The sequence below is a fragment of the Protobothrops mucrosquamatus genome, unplaced genomic scaffold (genome assembly GCF_001527695.2).
Source record: "Protobothrops mucrosquamatus isolate PMUCROS unplaced genomic scaffold, P.Mucros_1.0 scaffold393, whole genome shotgun sequence".
Lineage (NCBI taxonomy): Eukaryota > Metazoa > Chordata > Lepidosauria > Squamata > Viperidae > Protobothrops > Protobothrops mucrosquamatus.
Genome location: NW_015386724.1, coordinates 983499 through 1007592, shown reverse-complemented (window position 1 = coordinate 1007592; position 24094 = coordinate 983499). Strand labels below are relative to the sequence as shown.

The 24094-nt window shown below is 36.4% G+C and overlaps 1 protein-coding gene across 1 annotated transcript in view; it reads left to right on the top strand.

Annotated features, from left to right (window-relative positions):
- The first annotated feature begins 458 nt into the window (after positions 1-458).
- Positions 459-24094, top strand: part of LOC114922153 (cysteine-rich motor neuron 1 protein-like) — a 123965-nt gene continuing 100329 nt past the window's right edge. Inside the window, exons 1-2 of the mRNA XM_029284147.1 lie at positions 459-813; positions 17181-17351. Coding sequence (XP_029139980.1) covers positions 459-813; positions 17181-17351 — 526 coding nt within the window. The remainder of the gene's footprint in view (positions 814-17180; positions 17352-24094) is intronic.

The following is a 24094-nucleotide window of genomic DNA, read 5'->3' as shown; positions in this document are numbered from 1 at the left end:
GCGGCCGGGGGCTGAGCCCGGCGCGTCGCTATCCAATGACCGTGGAGCAGCCGAGGGCGGGAGTAAAACGTTGGGAGCTGGGAGAAGTCGGAGAAGGCGAAGAGTCCGGAGTCGGGCGGCGAGTTGTCGGCGGAGGTGCTGGTGTTCGCTTTGCTCTCGGCTCCGGCGCCCGTTATACTAGCTGCGTAGTCGCTGCGCAGGAGTGCCCGGAGGTTTCGAGGAGTCCGGAGGGAGAGGACCAACCGTAGGAGCGAGTTTCTTTGCCCGCCTGCCTCGAGGAGAACTTCAGCTGGACCGCGGAGCTGCTGGGAGCCAACAGGAAACTTTTCTGGAGCAGCCGGAGGAGGCAGAGCTCCGTCGCCGTCGCCGCCGCCGCCGCCGCCGCGCGGCTGGGCTGCTCCACGCCGGGCTCGGGGAGTGCGAGTGGACTTGCGAGGGCTGCCTCGGCCCTGGCCGCGATGTCCCTGGCCACGGACGCCGCGGGGCGGAGGCGTCGGGTTGTCGGTGGCGACTGGCCCTTGGCCGAGGGGTGGCTGCTGCTCCTGGCGCTGCTGGTGCTCCCGGGGACGCCCGGGACGCGGGCTTTCGTCTGCCTGCCTTGCGACGAGTCCAGGTGCGAGGAGCCCAAGAACTGCCCCGGCGGCGTCGTCCTGGACATCTGCGGCTGCTGCTTCATCTGCGCCCGGCAGCGCAACGAGAGCTGCGGCGGCTTCTTCGGGCTGCACGGCGCCTGCGACCGCGGGCTTCGCTGTGTGATCCGCCCGCCGCTCAACGGCGATTCTCTCACCGAGTACGAAGCGGGAGTCTGCGAAGGTAAAACGCGGAAGATCGTGGTCTCGCTCCGGTCCGCGGAGCCAGATAGCCAGCCGCTCCGCCCCCCGCGCGGACCCAGGAGCCCGAAGCAACGCGTGGCTTGGGACGGTTGCAGGGCTCTGCCCCGAGTGGGAAAAAGGGCCCTGTGAGCCCCCCCCTGGCTTTAGGCTTATATCACCCTCCCGAGTCTCCCCCCCGCCCCGCCGCCCCAATAGTGGCGCTTCAGGTTTCCTTTCCAGCCTCTCCATTTTTTCCGACGCACAATCGGGGTGTAATGCAGCTGTAAGTACCTTGAAAACCGCTCGCGAAATTCAAGGGAAAGGTGGTAGCTTCTTCGAATCTGCCGTGTTCGTAGGTTCCATGTCTTCTCTCCCTCCCAAGAAATATTTTCCATTTGTCTCTGTCATGCTCCTCTGTATATATACATACATACATATATATACAATATATAAATTGTATATAAATATATTGTCTCCACTAAGCCGCCCTGGGTCCGCCAGGAGAAGGGCGGGGTATAAATCTAATAAAATCAAAATCAAATCAAATTACTATTTAAAAAAAATAAAGAGGAGAGGGGAAAGGCGCTGATAGTGGTGCGCGCATGTTTCCAAGGGCTGAAGGGTGTTTGGTTCTCCCGTTTCCTCTTTTACGCCGCCACCGCCACCCCCGCGCCTTTTTCTTGCTGTTTTCATAGGTGTTAGGTTTCAAGATGGATTTTAATTGGACCGCAAAAATAAAGCGGGTTTTTGTGATATTAGTGCAAAAATGTTAATTTGGACATCAGTTCGTTGCTCTGACTTCGCTATTTTCCTGCTGGCTTTTACAACCCAAATCACGAACAGGCTTACCTGAATGTAGATGGCTATAAATCGACTGACTTTTCAATCCATATGTATAAAGTTGTTGGTTACTGATCGTGTGTCAAGAGGAACTCAACTTTTACCTAGTGGTCGTGCTGAAGGGAGTCCTAGCATTTTAATCTTTCTTAATAAATGTATTTTCAAAACATTACTGAATACAAATAAGCTGTTTATGCAAAATTATTTTGGCATTCTGCTCCCAAGAGGGTTGAAAAGAGTAATTGCCCAATTGCATACTTGTATGTTAGCTGGGTTGGGGGGGGGGGAAAAACCCATCTTGTTTTCATTTCTATAAATAGGAAGAATGTTGTTGTATTATTTATATATATGCCACATTTTTCATAATTATTCTTTATAATGAATATAATTGGAAACATTTAAATATTTTGTCTGCTAGTTGTCTGCCCAAATTGTATGTGAGAATTCAGTCTCTCCATTATAACTTTTCATTCTGCAGTCTAAAGGAATATAGTGCATATGACAATGAGAATTTTTTATGGAAAATTCCTTTTCACTTCCCTCCCATAAGAATGGCTTCTTTCTGTGACCCACAAGAGGGCTGCAGAGAGCTCAGAAATTCCTCTGGAAAAAAAATGGCAGGAAAGTCATCTAAATGCTCCCAGACATGCATAATTTAAAGAATTCTTAATTCCCTTTTATCCCTAAAAATGTCCAGATTTATCCTTTGGGATGGCCACTACAGTTTATTTCAACCTTAGTTTTGTAACTAAGATTCCTTGTGTGCTTCAGTATAGTTTAATTGGCAAGATGAGAGCTATCAGAATAGACTCAGACTTTTAATAACTTGCTTGGAGTTGTGGTTCCTTTGCATCGAGGTTTTAAACTAAAGGAGTTATAAGCATACTAAGCTGAATGAAATGGCTTTCATGAAAAGTGCATGTTTATCTGTAATTATAGTGAATGTTTATACTAGAGCAAATTCTGCCATAACACCTCAACACTCTACTTCATTTTAGTTCAGAGGTTTTTGACAGTTTTAAGAATTGTTTAAAAGTAATGTATTTTGATTGCTGGACTTCAGCTGTTACTTTGTATCTGGCATTCCCCTGAAGCAAATAGCACAGGTAATCTCTAGAGATGACACTTCAGGCAGTAACAGAAATGTAATATTTATCCCAGCTTTTCCTGTCCCAACGTCTCCAAGAACACAACCTGCAGAAATTAGTCAAACTATTTCCAGATAAATAGCTTACCTACACAACTCTAGTTTCATCTTCAAAGCTTTAAATGATGACTTCGGCTAAGCTCTTGGTAATTATAGCTAACTTTGGATTTTGCAACATATATGATTGAGCTTGTAGATAAGAATGTTAGTTTTGAAGTCTGTTGATAGTTCCAGCAGTTACATTAAAGTTGGTGGATGAATTACTTGCTTTTCATCTATTAATTAAACATCTTTCAAAATTGGGAACACTCTTGTCATGAATAATATGTGTGGATAAAAGCCTGTTTACCTCAAAAGAATAGGTCTTGTGTTTCCACAGAGCTTCCTCTTTGAGTCAGCTTATTTTGTTATAATTTTTGTGCTGAAATGACCCCTACTGGTCAGTATGTAGAACTTTCAAAGAAATCTTCAAAAGATTTCGTGACATTAAACTATGTTTCTTTATTCAGCCAATAAGTTACTGTTTAAGACAAATATGTATACTTGCCTCAAATCTAGTGAAAACAGGATTTTTGAGACAGGAATGCTGAACATAATTGAAAGTATTTAGTATGCTGGTAGTTTAATTAGAGAGTGATGATTTATGCTACATTTGCTTTGCATATTTTATATAAATATGAAATAGCATCTTTCTGCCAATAGTAGGATAAGCACAAATGGCAGCTGGGTCAGATTCCGGCAGCTGTTAATGTTATTGTTACAGTATTTTGTATGCTTTGTGTGATCAAACATAAAGGAAAGATGTTCCTTATTGGTATCTATAATTTAATTTGCTAACTTGTTGAACAAATATACTTTTTGTTTAAATGACTTTATATTACTAGTGATAAAAGAATAACCTTAAAATAATAGTGACAAAATGATATTCCCTTAAAAGAAAGATATTGAATGTGGGAGACACCCCCCTCAAAGTATAAAAGCTGTTTAATTGATTTTAAAGCCCAAAAGATTAAACAACCAAATAAAGTTTCTCAGTGAAACATGTATCAACAGAAAGTGAAGGAATTTGCCATGACTTTCATAAAAATACTCAGAATTTGGCCCAAATACCCTATGAATAGGATACGGTTTAGATTTTCCTCCCAATCATTGAAATCATAGGGTCCTTGTTCTGAAACCAACCCTTTTTGTACAACTTGTACATTCCCATAATTCAAAAATGAAGGTTAGAAAAACACACACACCCCATATCATCTGGAAACTTGCAGAGCTTTTATTGCATAAAATAAGTAAGTCTTGGATGCATTTTTTTAAAATCACGATATGAGTATCCATTATTATTATTTGAGCAATGAATGTATCATCATCATCATCATCATCATCATCATAATAATAATAATAATAATAATAATAATAATAATAATAATAATTGTAAAGTTGGAAGGGACCTTGGAGGTCATCTAGTCCAACCCCCTGCTCAGGCAGGAAACCATATACCATTTCGGACAAATGGCTGTCCAGTCTCTTCTTAAAAACCTCCAGTGTTGAAGCATTCACCGCTTCTGGAAGCAGGTTGTTCCACTGGTTAATTGTTCTAACTGTCAGGAAGTTTCTCCTTAGTTCTAGGTTGCTTCTCTCCTTGGTTAGTTTCCACCCGTTGCTTCTTGTCCTGCCTTCAGGCGCCTTGGAAAATAGCTTGACTCCTTCTTCTTTGTGGCAGCCCCTGAGATGTTGGAACCCTGCTATCATGTCCCCCCTCGTCCTTTTCTTCATTAAACTAGACATACCCAATTCCAGCAGCTGGTTTCCAGGCTGCATCATAACATTCACATTTTCCTACTTAGGAAAACTTAAGTTCCACTCTTTAACCTGGAAATTGGCTGTGATCAACAGAGACAGTCCACATATTCAGAACTTGTTTGCTTCACTTTTAATTGGATATATCCAGGATTCAATTATAATTTTATGTCATAAATTGAATCCTGTTCCTTTTGGTAAAAGAATTGGTATATGTTGCAACATTCATAAGGCTGAGGCATACATAATATGCATCAATAATACAAAATGTATACAAACTTGGATATTGAAAAATGATCTAAAAGTAAATGTGCAGTTACATTTATGAGCTGTTAGAGATCATAGCTGTTAGAGATCATTGCACTGAATTAACATTGTGTCTGTATTCTGCAGTCTCCCATTAATTTCCATTTAAAGACAATGTAACTATAGATGATGCTATTCTTTTCTCAACATATCTACCCTTCATTTTAATGAATGAGTCACTATTATTTTCAGATATCTAAAGAGTTGTAATTTTCTTTTTTGGTGAAATGATAATTTATATGGTTGATCTGTTTGATTTTCCTTTTTCTTTCTTTGAGAGAGGCAAACAGATGTCATTTTGGCTTTTCCTAAAGAATCTTGGGAACTAAGTAGTGAAAACAATAGTGATTCATATACCACTATTATAATTAATATTTCCAGGAAAAATGGATATCTGTAAAGTTGATGAAAGTCTTAATTGTATCTTTATCCTTATAATAGAATTAGATTTAGATTTGTTTTGTGCTGAACTCCCAAAATTTTGTTTATGTTACCATACTTAGTTATTTCTAAAGATATACATAAAATGTGAGTTATCAAAATTCTATGGGTTTAAAATATTGCTAAAGTCATTAAACATTCTGCAATTGTGAATGCGTTCTATTACAAATGACTGCTGATATGGCTGTCCTTAAGCAAAAACCGTAGATAAAGCAACATTTATTTTTTTAAAAAAACTGGCAGGATTATGAGGCAGCCTGTTCAGGCAAATCTGTTTGCTATGAAATCATTCTGGCTTAAGCTCTCTGCATCTTTTGTGTGAATATTCCTTGCAATATTTAGAACATTTTCAGGCTTTGAATTGAATGTTCAGGCATAGCTTTTTCCATTCTCTTTGCTTGTATTCACTTGTAGCTGCTTTTTATATTTAATTTTCAACATGCTTATATGGGGTTTAATGAACTCCCCATGTTCCCATTTCTTCCCCATTGCACTCTATATCATATTCCATGAAGGAATTGTGTGAAACATAAGAGCTAGTCCAGTGAATGCAATATTGGTTTATATTATAACAGTCACGGATCATTGTGCCCCCCTTTTGGACACTTTGTTTTGGCAGACTAATTTTTGTAGCTTCTTATGTTTACTTGAGTTGTAGAATAAAGCTATGGAAACTAAAAGAAGGATGATGGACATGAATATTGGGTACTTTTATGATTTTAAATAAAGTTATGTTGAAAGGCTGCTCCAACTATCTAATACAGTGGTCTGAAGAATATAATACATCTTTCTGTAGTCATTTATACAGCACAGCCTGTGCTTTTTTATATATATATATAAAAAAGGTGCCGGAACTCGCACACATCATACAACCCGCCTTGCCTACCCTACAAGGTTCCATCCAAAAAAGGGGGTGGAACTCCGTTCTGGGTGTTCTATGACAAAAAAAGCCCTGAGCACAGGTATGATCTGGAGGGCTGGTTAAACTGAATATTAATAATATTCATAATAATATTAATAATATAATACTGCATGACTAGGACAGTGAGACTCATGTAGGAGACTTGTATGAGGACAGGCAAATTTTTTATTGTAAGAAAGTTTTGCTTGAATTGTTTTATGTACTATTTGTGTGTGTGTGTGTGTGTGTGAGAGAGAGAGAGAGAGAGAGGGAATATGAGAATGATTTTCTGACCTGCAGTGATAACAGTATTAAAGCTAAGCTATTTGAAGAGTACAGTAAAGTAGGAAATGAGAATACCTAGGCAAATTGTCCCTAGTTGTATGCATAACTGTTGTGCTTTAGAATGCTCTTTATTAAAAACAATGAACTGATAATATAATAAAAGTTGGACCAGATAAGCCAAAACTATGCAAAAGTAAAGGGCCAAAAACACAAAATGGAACAGTAAGAACATTTTTAAATATAAATTGTTGAGACATGATAACAAAGGAGTGAACAGGATGCTCAATGAGAACAGAAGATTGCAGAGAGTTCTTTGGTTCTGTCCCTACCAGAAAGAAGTTTTATGGCATCTTGAACTCAGTAACATCATGAGGTGTCCTGATTGTATCCACTGCAGAATTCCTAAGAATTTAAATGTGAAATTGCTGACCTCTTAGTAATATATATATAATTTCTCAGTCAAATCAAGACAGAAAGGTAGCCAATGTGACAACCAAAAGGGATCCAATTATAGGTCAATCAGCTTAATAGATTCACAACATTGGTAACCCATGTAGGTAACCTGTGGTCGAAGTAAGACAGGGGAATGAGACACTCTTAGGCCTGCCACCCTTTCAGTTGCTTTCAGTTCTATTGACCATGGTATCCTTCTGGACTTGCTGAAAGAATTAGGAATAGATGACACTTCTGCAGTAGTTCTGCTTTCTGAATATTGGTTCTACTCAAAATAGAAAGGTTTTGCCCTTTCCCAGGACCATTCCTTATGAAACAGTTGGGGGAGATCAGCACAAAGTGAAGTGTTATTCAAGTTTGACCATATGATATCTGTACTGTAAAAGATATATTTGCTGATTTATTATCTTCTAGATTGAATTCAAAGTGCTAGTTGTTACATTAAAAACTTGCATGACAACTCCAAGACTGCTGTGTTTCCCCAAACATAAGTTCGGGTCTTATGTTAATTTTTGCTCCAAAAGATGCAGTAGGGCTTATTTTCTGGTTACGGCTTGTATTAGGGGAAATACGGTATTAAATGCATCCGTCTGGCTGACGATCTTAACTGGGATTTATTTTTGGGGTGGATCTTATATTACAAGCGTCATGCCAGGACTTATTTTCCAGTTGGGTCTTATTTTGGGGAAAACACGGTACCTGCTCTGAGGGGAATCCAGCCATCCACTGAAAGTGGGAACAGAGGCTATATTAAAAACTCTGCTGTTGAAGGAATATCAACTTCAGGGACCCTGATGTCAAGTTTCTCTATGATGGTGATCCTTTAGAATAGCCTCCCGGATATAAGAACTATCCTTCTACATTCCCAAAGAGCCCTGAAATCCTGGCTGGTTTAGAGGTTAAATTATTCCCAGGCATAATGGAGTGGGAACAATAAATTTTGATTTTCTTTTTAGGCTTTTTTAAGGTTTTGGTTTTGTATATATGACAATAAAATACTCAGAGACTTTTTCACTTGTATACAACTTTTTATACAACTTTATACAACTTTATACAACTTTTTCAGTTGTATAAAAACATCAGTAAAATAAATAACATGTTCACTCATGCCCTAGTTGTGTCCCAATGAACAATTTAATGTGCTCTACATGGAGTTACCCTTGAATAGTATCCAGAAGCAGCTGCCTAAGAAATTATGAGCGCATGTAATACCAAGGATGGCGCATGTAATACCTTTACTACAGGAGCTACATTGGGTCCAGTTTGCTTCTGGATCCAATTCAAAGTATTAATTGTTACCTTTAAAGCTCTATAACAGAAGTGTCGAACTGCCGGCCCACAAGCCGGATGCATCATAGCAAAACCGCGCCCACGCCATTGCCAGCAATGGCAAAAAAGTCACGAAACATTGTGACACGTCACGTGACGTTGCGAGTTTGACACTCCTGCTCTATAAGGCATGGGGCCAGGTTAACCATCTCAGCTTTATCACATCACCTATAATTGGTCAAGTAGGGAAGATATGTTATGGACCCCATCAGTTAAAGAATTTCAACTGGTGGGGTCCAGGAAGAAGGCTTTCTCTGCCATTGCCCCCACCCTCTGGAATACCCTCCCTTCAGAGGTGAGGCAGGCCCCCACTCTCCTGGGCCTTTTGAAGGAGTTTGAAGATATGGCTCTTGCCAACTCACACAGGACTCAATGAGGATCACACAACCCGGGGGTAGTTGGCTTTTTGATGGCCTTTCCTTCACTTTTTTTTTCATGTTTTTTTTCTAACTATTTTATTGCTTTCATATTTTTATGTAGTTATTTATGCTTTTATTTGTACATTACCCAGAGTCACTCCGCAATTGAGATGATTGGTATCTAAATTTGACAAATAAAGAAGATAAAATAGTAAACCAAAAGGAGAAAAAATAACTTAGCACATAAAGGATCTTATCTTCTGCAGGACAACCAGCAAGGATTCTGCAAAGAGAAATCTTGCCTCGCCAAATTCTTAGTTTTTTAGAAGTATCAATATTGTGTAGTTGGGTTTTCAAAAAGGTTCTGGTAAAAATTTCTTACTGCAGGCACTTCAGTAAATTTAGCAATGATGGAATAAAAAAACCTTGTTATGGGTGATAACCAGTTAAAAATCCAGGTAGCAAAGAATAGAAATAAATGACCAGTTTTCTTAATGGAGGGATAGGTGAGTCCCACAAAGAGTTGTGTTATGTCCAGTGCTTTTTAATTGCAAGAAAATGATCTTGATTTGGATGCAGGCAGTGAAATAGCCAAGTTTATGGATAACTTCATATCTGTACTGTTGAGGTCTGAACTGTCTGAAACTAATCTTTTTAGGGTTGAAGTGGCTATTTCAGTGAAGACATCAATTCAGTATATGGCAGCTGTGAAGAAAGGAAATTGCACACAGGGATCATTAGGAAAACAGCTGAAAATAAAATTGCAACATTGTAATGTCCTCATGCAAAATTATAATATGTCTGCATCTGGAGTATTATATATAGTTCTGCTACACTTGGCTGAGGTTGTAATGGAGCTGGAAAAAGTAAAAAAGAGAGAAATATTCAGAGGTTTAGACACCTTCCTTATAAGGAAGCACCTTTCTTTTCGTAGTCTAATTCCCAAACTATGTTCTGTGGCAGCCCAGAGTGAACTTTTTGTGATGTCCTTTTGCAGTATCATAACTTATCATAACTTAACAGTATCATAACTTTTTGTGATGTCCTTTTGCAGTATCATAACATAATAGCATCCATAATACTAAGGATGCTGTGAACCAAGAAAATTTGGTTGCTCTGATTAGAACAGAAAATGAATGGCGGGTTACAATCAACATATATAAATTCACACATAGCATAAATAAAATAGTCTAGGAGACGTTTCTTTGCCTCTTCAAGACTGAAAGTTACTGCTCAGTCGGGAGCCAGTTACCTACAAATACTGTAAGAAACAATGGTGGAGAAGTGTGACATTATTTTCTGCCTACAACATCTGGTTAGCCATTGTTAGAAGTGAAATTTTTGAAGAGCTGTGACCTAATCCAGCAGGGCTGTTGTCATTTTTTGTGTGTGTGCAGCTAAGTTCAGGGTCCTGGCATTCTTCTGGGTGGGAAGAATCCACCTGGTTGATATTTATTTCTTTTATGGCGGGTGTTTCCTAGTCAATCTGATGCCTTGCTTTATATGGCAAAATAAATCAACATTTACTTGATTTACAGACATTCTAGGCAGAGATGATTCATACTTTACACAGGTGAAGAGGCAAATGGCTATTTACAAATCTTAGTTAATGATATATACTTACTTTCTTCCTGCCAGCTACCAGGATTCCTAAGAGTAGGTACTAGTAATTTCCAGTGCATGCATGTTCAAGATCTGACAACATCCGGCAATTTGCAATTTTGAAGAGCTGAGAACAATCTCTCATCATGCTTTTTGCTGTTTACAAAATCCAGTAATGTTGTTTCAGTATTATTTTACATGTTTCCATTACACAATTGATTGTATTACTGAATTCAGCATACCCTTTAGTGCCATTGAATCTTTTGACATTTAAAATCTTTGGATTGGAAGGATGATTTCCAAAAGTGTTTATATGTCACTCTCAAGTGAATGAATATTCCATATGGATTTATTCAGATAGCCAGCGAGATGCTTCAGTTGTAGTCATAATTGTATTCTCACTTCATTACTTTGATACTTTTCTGTGATTCCATTTCAATCCATTTATAAAAATGTTTGAAAGACTTCTATTCTTTTTCTGATTCTAATTGCAAGCATGTAAATGTAATCTGAATTCAATATTGCTCTTCAGTGTCCTTAATTTCTGTCAGGAAATTGCACAGCAGGTATCCAAATGAAGTCAGAGATACTGGCACAAACTTGTAGTTTTATACAAATAAATACATTTTACATCTATATTTACAGCAAATAAATACATTTTACATCTGTATTTACAGCAAATAAGATAATCAGGCAAACAGGAGCATCATGAGATAAATCACAGAGCATACAGGGCTCATAGAAGAAAAAGGTGGGGGAAAAGGGAAACTCCCCCTCCACACCCACAGCAACCAATCACAGTGCAGATCATCTAATGCCGGAGCCAGCACTCTCCAGCCAATCAACTATAACTGTGTGTTTTGACTCACTGCACAACCCCACTGTTCCAGCTACTAAATTTAAATATCTGAACAAATTCCAAATGACAAAAGTCCCATTAATTTCAGTGGGAATTAAGTACAACCAATTTATCTTTCCTATACACACACACACACACAATATGTTTGAAAGAGAATTCTGGCTGAAATTCTGACAACCAATAAGGATTCTTCTGTGGCCCGGTCAACTAAAGCACCAATAATTCCTTTTCAATTTTTGAAAAGTTTAATAAATTGATGGTGATTTTCCCAAACTTGATGTCTGAGCTTAAGTACCATAACCTTTTTCAATGACTGATTCAGAAAATGACAGTGGCAGATGTTGATTCATGATATTGCTATTAACTGTCATACTGCAAACAGAGAATGCCAATGTTCTGTACATTTATATGTTTCATTCATTTATTATTGCTAAAATTGATGAGACAGAGACAAGTGTTAAGGCATGTTCCATGTATATATGGTAGTTATGTAGCTAAGTATACCTTCTCTAAACAGCAATCTTAATGGGAACATGTTGATATTGTGGGTAATTTGTAATTGAATGGGCTTGAAAAAAGGTCTTTATTGACAAGATTCTGTCTGAATGAACTTGTTTTAATTTTTCATTACTATAATTCTTCTCAAAAAAGTATTTTACTTGATTTTTAAAAAATTCTGTAATTGAAACTGTTTATCAATATTAATCTAATACTATTCATATTGACTAATATTGCAAAGTATAGTATTAGCTAGTATTTTATCATAAGACCCTTCAGCACTCCAAGAATCACTGTTAGATCGCTGAACATATTTCATCTTTTCATATTAAGATACAGAGCCAGTGAAATAAGCTAAACTGATCTTTTCTATTTAGCCTGCCTGTCTTGCTGTTAGCAGATAAGAAAACAGTATAATTTCTCTGCCTTGAAAAACATCCACCTAATGAAAGCTGAAACTACTATGTAATTTAATAATGTTTAAATATCACTGGTGATATGGGTTTTCTGGGGAAGAAAATCATTAACCCAAATGGCTTGAAATTTGATTTAACATGCTTTAATTGCACTTAGTTTTTAAAGTATTATTTTATTTACTTATTTACTGCTTACCAATAGACAAAATGCAACAGACAGAAATAGTTGAAGTGAAATAAACTTTTAGAGTCCAATCCTGTGCATACAGGTGGTCTTCATTTAATAACATATTCAGTAACCATTTGAATTTGTGACAGCAGTGAAAAAGTACTTACAAAAGTCCTCCAAGTTCCAACTGCTTTGTATTGTCACAGTCATGTGATCACAATTTCTTATGTCCTCTGCCAGTTTTCCCCAAGCAAAGTCAATGAGGAGACTAATAGGAAGTCAGACGTTACAATCACATGAAGTTTAATGACCCCCAGTGATTTGCATAACACTGATAACCTGGAATTGCCAAAATTGCTGTTGCTAAGCAGTATAGTAAGCAGTATAGCAGTATCAACTCTGCTCCAGTCTCTCTGTGTAGCATACTCTAGCAGGCCACCTGTTCCTGATCTCATACCTTCTCTCCTAGATGTCCAGCAGCTACCAATATTCTTGGCTACTTCTCTGCTCATCTCTGAATCACTTTGGACTGGATCAAAACAACCGCAAAACACGCATGCTTTTGATTCAGGCACAAAGCAATCCAAACCTACTGTTTAGTGCATTGAGCAGTTTGTGTTGGATTTTTGTCTGCATTCATCTGGTCATGGCTCTCTGGATCAGAATTTTATCAAAAGGGAATAGAATTGAATTGGGATAGTCAGAATGTTTATGAACAATTAATCTGTTCCTTTACCACTTACTAAGTCAATCAATCAATCAACAGTTTTATTTATTGTTTTCACCACTGGTCTTAACAAATAGATAGAACCTGCACAGAAGTGACCAAACATTAATAAAATACACTAAAACAGGGGTCCCCAACTTCTGGACCCTGACCCATTAATGAGCCGTGAGATGTTTGCAACCAGGCATCAGAAATGGTGTGTGCACCCGAATCCCCACGAGCAGCAGAACATATGATCACCATTAGGGTGCTTGGCAACCAACGTCCCTACAATCAAACTTAATTGGAAGCCAGTAGGAAAGGTCGCAAATGGTGATCCTGTGTCCGCAGGGCATTGCAACCATTTTAAGTATGATTTGGTTGCCAAGCACCCAAATCATAATCATATGACCACAGGAGTGCTATAACTGCTTAAAGTTCAAGGACAGGTTATATTGTATCATTCTATAAACAAGACAGATTTAAGAAACAAAATCAATGTTTGAACAAGTTCTAAATGAACAATGAATGAATGAACTCTCTTCTACATTCACTAGATTCTGATTTCTAATACTTTTGCCAGTTCTGGAACTTTAAGGAAGATAATATCTTATAGATACTTGGATATTGTTTTCAATGCTTCAGATAGTTGACACTCTCATTATCAGGCCCCCAAAATAAAAACAGAGAAAGCTTTGTCAGGAATAATAAAATTCTGGCTTACAATAGAGGTCAACATACTTCTCCAATCCTAACTTTTCTAAAAAAAACAAGTTAGTTCCTTACTTTTCATAAGCAGTGGAATTATGAAAATTTCTACCTCTTTATAATATGTAATTCTTTCAAATCAAGCTCCTCAGAACTATTTTAGATGTACCTAATGGTACTCCTACCCCCTTTCTCTATGCTGAAATTGGTAGATGCATAATTAAAGTTAGAACAATTGTTAAGGACATTTAATTATTGGGCTAGATTTCTCTCACTACCTGATGCCTCCTGGAGCAAATGAATTTTTTCCTTCCTGCGCTAGTTGGTTTATATTTTTATCCAATCATTTGCATTCTTTTGGTTTTTCTCAGAATTCTTTTAAAATTCAAATAATGCTGATTATAATGTATTATTTTTAGAAAAGGTGCTGGACACCATTGCTCCCCCTACCAAATTGTTTACATTATCATACAAAATTAAGTGCTTATTGATATGTACTTAATAAAACCAAAATCAAATGCAAACATTATCTCAAATTTGTTTTAGTGTCATCCTTTCAAGAGACGCTTACAAGACTATGTTCCAGTAAATTGTGTCAGCAAATAGAGAGGGTCAATTTCTTAATATCCCATATGAGCTTCCAACACATATTCCACTTTCCTTGCTCCAAAGAAATTATAGAAGATTTTACACATTATTTATTGTACTACCCTATTTCCACTTCAGCATGTAGAAAATTCTGGAGCTCCTCTTGATACAAAAATCATTTCAACATGGTTCATATGAAATTGAATATCTAATTAATTTAGATAAGAAAACAGTACTATGGAAATTAGCAAGTTTTATATGGGCTGTTGCTAAACAGAGAGAATATTTTATCAAAGGTTCCTAATATTTTACTTCTATAATACCATTTTAATATTTTTAAACATTTTAGTGCAGAGTTCCCCAAACTTTCCAGCTTTGCGGACTGACAAGAGGGGGTGGAGAGAGGTGATGGTTGTGTGTGAGCAGCCAGCAAGCATGCACAGCTCCATTTGTGCAAGCAGCATGCACACAGGCCCACCGCTCATGCAAATCGAGCATGTGTGAATGCACTTATCACAGGGATGCTCCAACTGCCAGAACTGCCATTTGCTAAGGGGGATGGGAGCCCTGTGTTTTGAGTTTGGAGTTAGTGAGAATCTTTGTACAGGAGAGAGCAATTAACATTAAATGTCTGGGATTGGAAGAGGCACTCTTTAGATTTGGAATTACCTGATGAACTCTCCATCTTGAAGCAGCTGACACAAGAAGAAAATCTAATCTGCAGCTCTAGAAGTTTGAATGGAAAAGGGGGCAACATTATGGGTAAGAAGGAAAAGTAGATTTTGCAGCTAAGAAGTTGGTAAAAATTTACAATTCAGGCAGTTCTAGATCAATGCAGAAGGTAAAATATGTTGGTATAATCATTTTGAAATGGTGATAGATTTACATATATCTACTGCTTCAAAGCAAGATGGTCAGCAAGCAAATTTAATAATATAAAACTAGTAATAAAAATATGTGTAATTTGCCTACATGGCAGAATAGATCTGGACGCATAGAAGCAGCCAGGATCATTAAGAGGACAGTATCTCATCTCCCATCTTCTGTACTTAAAAGGCAGCATCAATCCTCCTAGAACCTGGAAAGTCAGGCAAACTAGAGCATGAGTTATCCTTTTAATCTCTGGCTTCCCAGAAGCAGAGGCAAGATCCAAAGAAAGACATGGATAGAGCAACTTCGGATTCATAGGATGGCTCTTTTGAATTCCATTACATATCACTTATTATATTGGTCAGAAGCTGGTTCTAGATTACCAGCTCTTTAGACTGATGGGATCACTTGCTTCAGACATATGCAGGTAGTCATCAACGTATGACCACAATTGAGCCCAAAATTTCTGTTATTAAGTGAGACATTTCTTAAATGAGTTTTGCCTCATTTTACAACTTTTCTTGCCACAGTTGTTAAATGAATCACTACAGTTGATAAGCTAGTAACCTAGTTGTTAAATGAACCTGGCTTCCCCATTGACTTTGCTTGTGAGAAGATCGCCAAAGGTGATCATATGACTTTGGGACACATCAACGGTCATAAATGTGAACAAGTTGCCAAGCATCTGAATTTTAATCACATGGTCTTGGGGATTCTGCAAAGGTCATAACTGTGAAAAACTCATAAGTCACATATTTCAGTACCATTGTAACTTTGAATGGTCACTAAATAAACTGTTGTAAGTCAAGGACAGCCTGTATGAATATGGCACCAAACATAATATGCTATAATTTTGTAGTTCCCTACCAATTGGCAGCTATCGTATGAGTGTTCTATGTATGATTTGTGCATCCAACGATTTAGAGAAGGGAATTACTGAATTTTTATTTTCGACTGTCCACCCAAATAATGGTTCCTTTTGCATTAAAAAAAATGTGACTGTCTGAATTTCGGTAGACTTCATGCCTTCAGATAGTTATTTCTGCAGAATCAGCTACTAAGTCCACAGACAAAGCTATGGAATTGTTTTTTTTATTCTAATTTAAATTTCCCAAACCCTTCTACTTATTCTTCTGAAGAGAGGAAAGCACCTTATCCTCCAAAGAGTCTATTTATTCTGTGGATAGTATCCAATCCTACTTAGGTAAAAAGTACAGACCTTTGTTGGTTTCCTATAGTAGAAAATGAGAATTAGGAATTTATGAGTTTCTAGCTCTCACTTGAGGTTGTTTCCAATTGTATCAAAACCTACCTGGTTTAATCACAATTAAATTTGGCTGTTTACAACGTTTTAGTTTTAATGAATGTTATGGTAGCTTCTAATCCTGATACAGATGCCTTTTGTAATAGTAACTCCATATTGTTTGTAAGATTTCTTTTCATCTTTGATTTGAGGGATCACTGGGGGAAAAATTATATCAACGCTAGATAAGGAATTCAAGTGAGTGAGCAGCTGATATTGCTTCAGGGTCCATAACTGAGGTGGCAGATTCAAATTTATTATCTATTTTAATTTACCTGGAGGTCAGAATGTCAGAGAATGACTGCTGGTTTATTGAATTATAAGTTGATTGAAATGATAGCATTGTCTTGAAAACACTTCCATTAAAACCATCTAGACCTCTTTCACAGGGAATAGGATTATAAAATATCTGGAACAATAGCAACTTCTTATTCAGTTGAGATGACTTGATTGCTACATTTTATAATACAGTAGTCCCCAGAATGTTTTGGATTTTTGTATTTTCTATTCTGTTACAAGTGTTAGGAATGCGGTTTTTAAATAAGACACCCAGAGTTCTCAAATTTTGATGTTAATTGGAAGAGTCCAAGTTCACATTTCTTTTTAAATGTGGTGCAATGATAATAATGTGAACTGGGATATGCGGTTATAGAATCTTGTAATAGGAGCTTTAAAAATGAGTTTAATATTTGTATTGAGATGCTTTGGTACAGTATTTCGCAAAAAAAAAGAATTAAATAAAACAAATCAATAAGTTACCAGTATTATAGTTGTTTCATTTTGGTTTTTAGATGAAAACTGGGATGATCAGCTACTTGGATTTGAGCCTTGCAATGAAAACCTCATAACAGGCTGCAATATAATCAATGGAAAATGCGAATGTGATACTATTAGGACCTGTAGTAATCCCTTTGAGTTTCCAAGCCGGGATACTTGCCTGTCAGCTTTAAAAAAGATTGAAGGTAAGTCAGTATTCATTAGTAAATGACTTCTGTATTATTTATAGCATAATACCTTAAATATCTAATATATAATTGGCTATAAATCGCCACATGCTTGTTGGCAACTGTGTCAGCAAAGTTATCATATGCTTGCTGGCAAATGAAGTATTTATGATTTACTAATAGGTTTCAAATGTTTAGGATAGTAATAAACTTTCATACGATGTCTGACTACATATCCAGAATGGAAATGATTGTTTGGAAATTTTCATCATTAAGAAAATTTGATCTGAGTAGTATATTGCTTAGTAAGCACCATAGTACTGTATATAAATGCAGATATGTTTCAGCCACCATTGGAGCATTTTATTTTCTGTCATGGAACAATAATTAAAACATTCAAAAACAAATTGACCCAAAATTAAATTCTGTCTGAGCTTAGCTTAGTATATTTTCTGCTGTCGTGTATGCTGAAATGTCAAACAGACTATTATGTAACTACTTGAAGGACATACTTATATTTTTGTGTGTGGGAAGAATGTCATTTTCATAGATCTGTAAATGATATTTAATTAATTGTTAAATTTATATACCACTCCACTGGCAAATACCCTTGAAGCAGCTTCATGACCCTGTGATCCATACTACAAAATTATGTGTGCTGTTTGGGAAACGTATACATTCATTCATGTGCATGCACAAATACATAGCCTTGTCCTGCATCTTATCATGAATAACATTACAAATGATATAACTTTTAGAAGTAATATGCTATCTGACATTCAAATATTTGGATGGGTCTTGAAAATATAACTTTCTTAGTTGGATAATATTAAATGCTTTGAGCAATACTTTTAAATAGAAATTATTATTTATCTATAAAATGTATATCCTACTCCAATCAAAACAAACTCTTAGCAGCTTATACAATAGAGAACAACACTGAAAATATCCATGATACAAGTTAAAAGCAATTAAATGGAATCACATGATTAAAAAAAATGCCTCTAATGAATGCAAGATAGAATGTTCTAGGAGTTCAGAAGGATCCAAGTCATAGACTCAGTGCTTTTTTTGTAAAAAAAAAAAAAAAAAAAAAAAAAGGTGTCGGAACTTACAAATGTCATACAACCCGCCTTGCCTACCCTACAAGATTCCATCCAAAAATGGTGCCGGAACTCTGTTCTGGGCGTTCTATGACAAAAAAAAAAGCCCTGCTTATTTCTTCAGAGTAGTGTCTTCTTCTCAAGAGTTAACTCTTTTGTATGTTTAGAATTGCCATTTATATGCATCTCTCTCCCCAAGTCTCCTTATAAAAGTTATTTTTCTTTAGAGAAAATACGGGCCTGGTGCAAAGCAGCTCAAATATAGTTCCCATCTTTTAAAATTTGAATGATACAGATAGTTCTCGACTTATAGAGTCCAAAATTTGCATTGGTAAGCAAGGCAGTTGTTAAATGAGTTGTGCCTCATTTAATGACCTTTTTGCCACAGTTGTTAAGCAAACCACTGTAGTTGTTAAATGAATCCGGCTTCCCTTACTGACTTTGCTTGTCAGAAGCTGTCTGGGAAGGTTACAGATGGTAAACACATGCAACTGCCATAAATACATGCTAGTTGCAATGCACTTGAATTTTGATCATATGACAATGGTTACAATTGTTATAAATGTGTAAACCGGCCTATAAGTCACTTTTTTCAGTGCCATTGTAACTCTGAATGGTGATCAGACAAATGGTTATAAGTCAAGGACTACCTGTACTTAATATTCCATATTACTAAAGAGGGCTATATTAGCTATAATATTATATGCTTGTATATGCATATTATATACATGAACCATATAGACCAAAATACCTTTCCCAAAATGATAAAGTTATCCAAAATTTAGTGGTAAAATTAAAAATAAAAGCTTTTAATCCCACCTTGTGGTAGTTAAACATTGTACAACATAAGCTGCTATTTTCTACATAAATTAATAATTAAATCAATAATTGATAATATTAATACAGTGTTACATGATCTAATGGGGACAGAAAGTTCTAAAGTGGTGCTTAAAAGTTTGGGAACTCTTTTGAATTTTCAATATTTCTGCATAAAAATGAATAAAAAACAAGCTATACATTTGTGTGTGGCAAAAAGTGTTTTCAATTGCTGGTGTGCCCTGTCCCCAGCAATAAGTACAACTATGTGTTTCCAATGACTGTTGATCAGCCCAGCACAAAGTCTTGGAGAATTGTAGCCTTTTCCTCCTTACAGAACAATTTAAGGATGTTGGTGAGTTTCCTTGCATTAACTACTTATTTTGGGTCCTCCCATAACATTTTTCTAAGATTAAAGTCAGGACTTCCCCCAAAATCAACTTCTGATAGAACCGTTCTTAGGTCATTCATGTGTGTTTTGGGTTGTCTTGCTGCATGACCCACTTTCTCAAGCTTCAGTTCCTGGACAGATCATCTGACAATGATGGCAAGCCATCCCTGTCCAAAGGCAATAAAGCAGGCTCACAAATGGAATAAGGTTCTTATGCTGGAATGCAGTTTTGTTTTTCAACAAATAGAACACTTTTTGTTCAAGCCAAAAGGTTCTACTCTGGTTTCATCTATCCACAGAACATTATTCTAGTAGCCTTCTTCCTTATCTGTGTGGTCTTTGGCAAACTGTAGATTGGCAGCAATGTTCTTTTTGGAGAGTATGGCCTTCCTCTTACATCTTGTGAACAATGTCATTCACCAGTGCAAGACAGTTCTTTAGTTCCTTAGACATTGTCATGGGATTCTTTGAGATCTCTTGAAATATTACACATCACACTCTTGGTGTGACCTTGCTTGCTTGACTGAGGAGGATAACAATGATTTTGAATTGTCTCCATTTGTTACTCAATCTGCCTAACAAAGGGCTGGTAAAGAGTAAACTCATTGGAAATAGTTTTATAACTCTTTCCAGCATGATGAGCATCAGTAATTTCTGAGTTCCTCAGAAATTATCTTCATTCAATCCATGACATACTTTCAAATACCTGTGTGGTAAATATCAAATTTGACAGTAAATTCTCAGAATTCTGTTCTTGAAATAAGACAAGATCTCTCACACTCACTCCTGATTACCATCCTATTGATTGAAACACCTGACTCTAATTTTCCCTTCAAATGAACTGATAATTCTAGAGGTTCACATACTTTGGCTACATACAAATTTGTAGCTTTGGGTCATTTGCTCAATAATTAAATGAGCAAATGTACGTTTTTACTCATTTGTTTTTACTCATTTGTTTAATTGTGTTCTCTATATAGTTTTTGGACTTGGGTGGAGAACAGGTCATATTAAGGCAGAAATACTCAAAAGGGTTCACAAACATTTCAGCTTCACTGTTCTTACATGCTGAAATATAGGTATCATTCATGAGGGCAGATTTAGAAAAGGAGAAAAATGAAGGAAAAAGAAATAATTTTAAAAGAAACTATAATTCTTACTCTTTCCCTGTAGCCAAGGATATAGAGATAGAGATGGAGATAAAGATAACAAACAAATGTTTAATTAAGAGCAAGAGCAAGAGATAAAGAAGTGTAATAGCCTGGATACATGAAACATATAGAAACATGCATTTTTAGATCCTTCTCCTTCAACAGGAGCATCAAGAGGTAAGACATTTTTTAGCTTCATAATTATGAAATGAATTCTCAGGACCATTTGCAAATAACAACATAAAGATGACTGGAATCTTGATGAAATTATTGAAGCATCTTCTCTCGGACAATACTTGTTGCTATGTTGGACATCTTACTGTTTTCTTGAACTTTTTTGACATAATTAGCAAAACATTATGAGATTTTTTTTTATCATCCTATTCTTGAAGGTTGGGGTTTCTGTAAAAAAAAAAAATCATTCTTCCAGGAAAATACAATGAATTTGCTAAAGATTGGCTGAGGCTTATCAGTTGTATGAAAAAAAGAAGTTGGAATGCAGAAAATCCTCTCACTATTTACCTGAAAGTCTTCAGGCAAAGCCAGTACTTTCCTGTTTCATAAAGGAGAACTTTGTGCAAGTTTCCTCTGGAATTCCAATCACATATAAATTGACCCATCAAGAGTGAGATTTTACAAATTCTGTTTTATCCTGAAGAAGTTTAACAAGTTTTAATTAATTGATTGTAAGTTTTAATGAACTTCCAAATGAGATGGTCTGCTCTTACTTGTATCCACTCTGGTACTTACAGTGTTAACGGTGTCTTTAATAGCCCTGATATTATCTCACCTCTAGGAAATAGCTAACATTTTTTTTCAGTAGCTGTCAAAACTATTGACCTAGTTAGGAAATATGCTAACAGAACTTTCTTGGTGCCATTAAACTAATAACTCTCTCGGATTATGAAAAAACAAAGTAAGCACTGGTTCCAGTAATAGTAATTAGACTAACGAATCATAATGCAATTATTATAGGGGGCATCAGGAAATATTGATATTTGTCTGTGTGGAACACTATCATAATTAGAAGTTATTTTAGTCCCAACATGGTTGTTTAGTGGACATATAGTACATGTATCTGTATTAATGGGGGAAATCCTTTTGGAGCATGAATGGCTGGGAGAATTGACATTTTGAGAATTTTATTGAGGAAATGTAAAAACAAGGCAATTGAAGAGTTTTGGAGAGATTGGAGAGGAGGTGAGAAACGTTGCTGCCAAGGAAATTATTCTGTGATAACATTGGCTTCTGGAAGGAAAATTGTGTGCATGAAACAACCCTGAACAATATTTGTTCTTTTTTTTTTTTAATAAAACACTCTGTTATCATGATAATTTTCAAAAGAAGGGTAAAAAAGGCTTCCTTATACCATTGTAAAGCTTTGTCAGATAGAAGCTCTTGGAAGTGGGAGCACAAAACAAGTGCTGGAATTTATCACAGCAAAATATTTTCCGGAATTGTGTGGAGTTCCCAATTCAGAGATTAAAGAATAGAGGCACTGCCAGGAATGCATATTGTCTGCCAATTAAACTCGTATGGGGAAACTGAGGAATTATGAAGACTCAGAGAAAGCTTGTTGGACTAATTCTAAAGCTGAAGTCTTATCAGTTTACTTGAGAGTAAACCTGGTTAAACTCAGCAATGCTTTTGAGTAATTATATATTCTGGAATTCTATAAGGATTAATGCATGCTTTTAAAATGCTGTTCTAACCTCAGCATTTTTGTTGCTAAATAACTCTAACTGGTTGAACAAGTGTTGCAGCATTGTCTGTTCAAAGAACATAAGATTCTTATATACTGTATATATATATATATTGAAAAGGAATTAATTTCAAATCAAGTTGCTTGGAGCTGTGAGGTTTCCATTCATGCTAAAGAAATATTTTTTTCTGGAAGGGTTTTAAAATTTTGTGAACTTAGGGTTAATTATATACAATTAGTAAAGAGAAATCATGTTATTCTTAAATGATTGAACTACATCCAGCTATATTTGGACACATTTTTAATGTGAAAGTTACCCTTGATAAGAAGCTTTCTTTCTTTCCTGCTAGACCCATGTTGAAGTCACAGTATATTTTAATATGGGATTTGAAGTTTGAAGAGTAAAATACTTTTGAAAAAATCACTGTATGTTAATGATATGCACTTTTCAATTTGAGCAACATGTTTGCCTGGATAGATCTACAGGAAAGCTTAAATCTATTTTTATTTTGAGGTTGGGTATAATAACAGAATCTTCTTCCTCTTCTTATACTCCTGTGAATTAGGGAGCTATCTGTTTCTGAATATTATGTCATTTCTCAGGACTTAAAAATATTTCAGCCCCTTTTATCTCTAGATAATGGTTCTTGCATATTTTCATGAAGGTCATCTTTCATACTTTCTATGCTGTATGACAGTACAACTTTTTATAAAACTTGCATCATTTCACTTGGTGACAAACAATGTAATGGCTTCATAACTAACATCGATTACTATATAAAAATTATTTAAGTGTATTATAGTCAGCCAGAATGAAAACTTTATCTTGAGTTCCACAGTCATGTAGCATGTAGTAGTTGTCCTTAAGCTTAAAGGAATAACTGATATGCTCCCATTTATTAGCTAATTTGGTAATCAATCAAGTGATTCAGATGTAATAAGTGTGTTTTTCATACAAATACTTGTAGCAATGGAAAAATGGCTGGCTAAATTAAAAGCTTCCTAGAACTCTTGAGTGTTGCAAAGTTCACCTATGAGTTGCGATAAGCAGGTTTTTTTTTTTTTTTAAAAAATAAAGACAAATGTGAGCTTCACATAGACAAAACCTATGCTTAATAAATAAACTGGAATTGTTTATCAAATACTTAAAATTATGTACACCTATATACACTTTTAGTACCAGAAAGTGGAATAGTAATGCATATCAAGCTTTTCGGTTAGTGCTCCTTCTAGAAAGCGAAGAGGAAGAAAACTTCAACTTCAGAATGGATGTTTAAAGCGACATTGTCTAATAATTAAGAAAGATGAGCTAGAGAGAAGACAGTGATCCTAATTTTGTGGCAGAACAAAAACATGCATAAGATCTTGGGCTAGGTATCTAATAACTTCATATTGAAAGTCAGTACAGAGAAGATATGAAAAAGCTGTGCCACATTAGATGTATATCTGTAAATTCTAGCATTATTCATTATGGGCTGTAATGACTGCAGCTGCTGGAGGCTGAAACACAGCAATATCTGTAGACATAGAAGATCCGTGTATCCTGTGTAAATAACATTAAATAAAATGGATCCAAGATTTAATTTGGCATAGAACAT